We start from the raw sequence: 2,796 nt of genomic DNA, 5'->3' as shown, positions 1-2,796 counted from the left end.
AGGCTCTGTCTCAAAAAAAAAATAAAAAAAATAGATTAAAATCCTAATGGTGAAGTTCAAAACCTATTGTTTTAATTGCCCACAGATGTGGGAATAAAGTGCACGTTCTCTGTTAAGGCATGAAGTGTCTTTCTGTAAGCCCATTGCATCCTGTTTGTCAATTGTCATTGTCCAGTGCTTGTGTGTCCTTGATTGTGCCTCATCTCTTCCATGTGTGCAGTTCTATAACTGTGTGAGCAGATCCTTCTTGCCTTTCTAACGACTTTGCTTTAGGTGCTTTTTAATTTTTGTTCCCAGAGATCTTGTTTAGCACTTTTAGCAAAGTCCAAGACTGGGCCTCACAACTGAGAGTGTATTTTGAACTTAAAGTGCACATGTATTGTGGTACCATCAGCTCTTACCATAGCTAAACCTTACAGCGTAAAATTTCAGACTTTGCCAAAATGACCAACTTCAAACACGTGCCTGTGACCACAGCCTGGCCACCAACCATGTGGCAGGAGAGCAAGTCCTTAGTGTCATTTGTGAGATAAAAATTACATGCCTGTCACTCAGCCACCAGCCTCAGCCTTCAGCACTATCTTCACCTCAGTTTCCTCATCTATAGCACAGGAACATTAGCAGCACCTTCTACCCACCCTGTGATGGAGATTCACTAGGTGCATTCACAGAAGCACTGCCAGCCTCGCACAAACCATTAGATGAAAAAGAGAAAGAGGTTCTCACCCACTGGGGTGGTTACTGTGTTTCCATATATTACAGGTGAGAAAACCAAGGCTCAGAGAAGGAAAGTGACTGCCTAGGGCTACAAAGTTTGTGAGGCCAGCACCTGCCCATAGGTTAGGTCACCAGGCTGGCAGGTCATTCCTTGGGTCAGTGTTTAGTGGGGTTTCTTGGGACATACTGTCTGATTCTATTTTGCGTGAAATGGTAAACACGTCAGGGTACACTGCCTATGGTTGGCTGCCCAAGTCTTTTGTCTCCATTATGGTGCCATGAAATGGCCTGTGGCTAGATTCTCAGATGGGGAGGGGCGGGAGGGCAGGTGCTGCCTTAACCCTGACCAAGACTTCCTATCTGCCTGGTGTCCCCAGGGTGGTGGCGTCCTTGGCTGGTGCCTCTGCAGCCGTTGAAGCAGAAACTGCCAGTCAGGCCTCAGAACCTGCCAGCCAGGCCTCGGATGAGGAGGATGCACCTGCCACTGACATCTACTTTGTAAGTCTCCCAGGTTCCTCTGGCCCTAGGCCATCCACAGACTCTCTCTTCCACATGTGCATACTTGGCATGTGCACCCTGGTGTCAGCACTCTCATACCCACCTTCTCTCTCTGGTCTGACCAAACAGGGTAAAATGGCCTCTTATTGTCCAGGCCAGGTCCTTTCAAGTACCCGGAGCTTCTGCATCCCCCTTCCCGGCCTATGACCACAGCCTGGCCACCAGCCATATCCCCTAGTCTCCTTGAGAATTGCCTGAAGCCCTCGACTCTCAACCCCATGGGCAATCCCAGGCAGAGGCCAAGACCCTCTGTCCTTGGCAGCCTTACAGCCCAGCATGCTGCCACTGGGTGTGACCAGGTGGGCTCCACCTTCCAGGAGGCCAGGGGACTAGGCTTGTGGCAGGAGAGTTCCCCACTCCGCACTTCATCAGCCAGGGACACAGCTTCTTCTGGCCTGGGCTGAGTGTGCCTGGCCCTGGGGACATGGGACCTCCCCACTTCTTGTCAGGGGTCTGGGTGAGGCGGCTCCCACACAGCCAAAGAGGCCTGCGACATCCCATCTCCACTCCTCAATGGCAGGTCCTAGGCCACTGCTCAAGGGTCAGACAGCCCTAGGTAATGGGTCAGGGCAGAGGCTGTAGTCCTGCTGCCCCCACTTCCTGGCTGTCCGTTCTCATCTCCATACCCCCAGGGGTGGGCAAGCTGGGAGGCCAGATGCCAGGTTCAGGCCTAACTTGGGGGCGCCTACCCACTGGTATTTCATAACCAACAGCTCTGCTCTGTGCCCAGCAGTACTTGCCCCACCTATTGTCCCCTTGTCCCCAGGCTTGGTTTGTGTGTGTTCTGGTCTCTTGGTTGTGACAGGCGACCACAGAAGAAGTCCTACTGCGTGTGTCAGTATCCTGACACCTGATTAGGCTGCAGAGAAGGGAGCAGGCCTTGGCCAGACCCCTGCCTGGCACCTCTACCCACCTCCCCGCTCAGCAGTCACTTGTCTGCCAACCTCCAGCCCCAGCTGTCTCCCACTGCCTTTCTCCTACCTGCCCGCCTGTCTGGGTGGTTCCTGTGGCCTCATCCATGTCCTCTGTTTTCCTTCCTCCCCACCCGGCCTACCTGCCCATCAGTTCACGGATGGGAGGTACTGGATTTACTCTCCCCGCCATCGCCTCCTGCGGGCCGTGACGCTGAGCTCCTCGGGGACTGTAAGTGACCGCAGCAGCCTCCAGGGAGGCCTGGCCCGCTCGGCCACCCCAGGGAGAAGGGCACCGCCCACCCGGGGCAGCAGGGAGCTGCAGGTCCCTGACCCAAAACACTGTGCCCAGCATTTCCTGTCCTCAAAAGGACTCAGGGACATAGTTATGCTTTTCCAGTGGGTACTGGGCTGTGTGCATCATGAGAGCATGTCACTCAGTCCCACGTTGAAGTGGGTACTCGGCTCGGCGCCTGTGGCTCAAGTGGCTAAGATGGCGGGTTCGAATCCCCAGCCCGGGCCCGCCAAACAACAATAACGGCTGCAACTTGGCTCGGCGCCTATAGCTCAACCGGCTGGGGCGCCAGCCACGTACACCTAAGGTGGCGGG

General features: G+C 54.6%; 1 protein-coding gene across 2 annotated transcripts in view; it reads left to right on the top strand.

The window, feature by feature from the left end:
• PIP5K1C (phosphatidylinositol-4-phosphate 5-kinase type 1 gamma) overlaps positions 1-2,796 on the top strand; it is a 77,690-nt gene that overhangs the window by 67,792 nt on the left and 7,102 nt on the right. For both annotated transcript variants that reach the window (XM_012804491.2, XM_012804492.2), the window contains exon 16: positions 1,095-1,215. In XM_012804491.2, the coding sequence (XP_012659945.2) occupies positions 1,095-1,215 (121 nt within the window). The remainder of the gene's footprint in view (positions 1-1,094; positions 1,216-2,796) is intronic.

The sequence above is a fragment of the Otolemur garnettii genome, unplaced genomic scaffold, assembly GCF_000181295.1.
Source record: "Otolemur garnettii isolate 467f Iridium unplaced genomic scaffold, OtoGar3 scaffold00029, whole genome shotgun sequence".
NCBI classification, from domain to species: domain Eukaryota; kingdom Metazoa; phylum Chordata; class Mammalia; order Primates; family Galagidae; genus Otolemur; species Otolemur garnettii.
The sequence above is the reverse complement of the archived record's forward strand: the minus strand, read 5'-3'. Positions and strand labels throughout refer to the sequence as shown.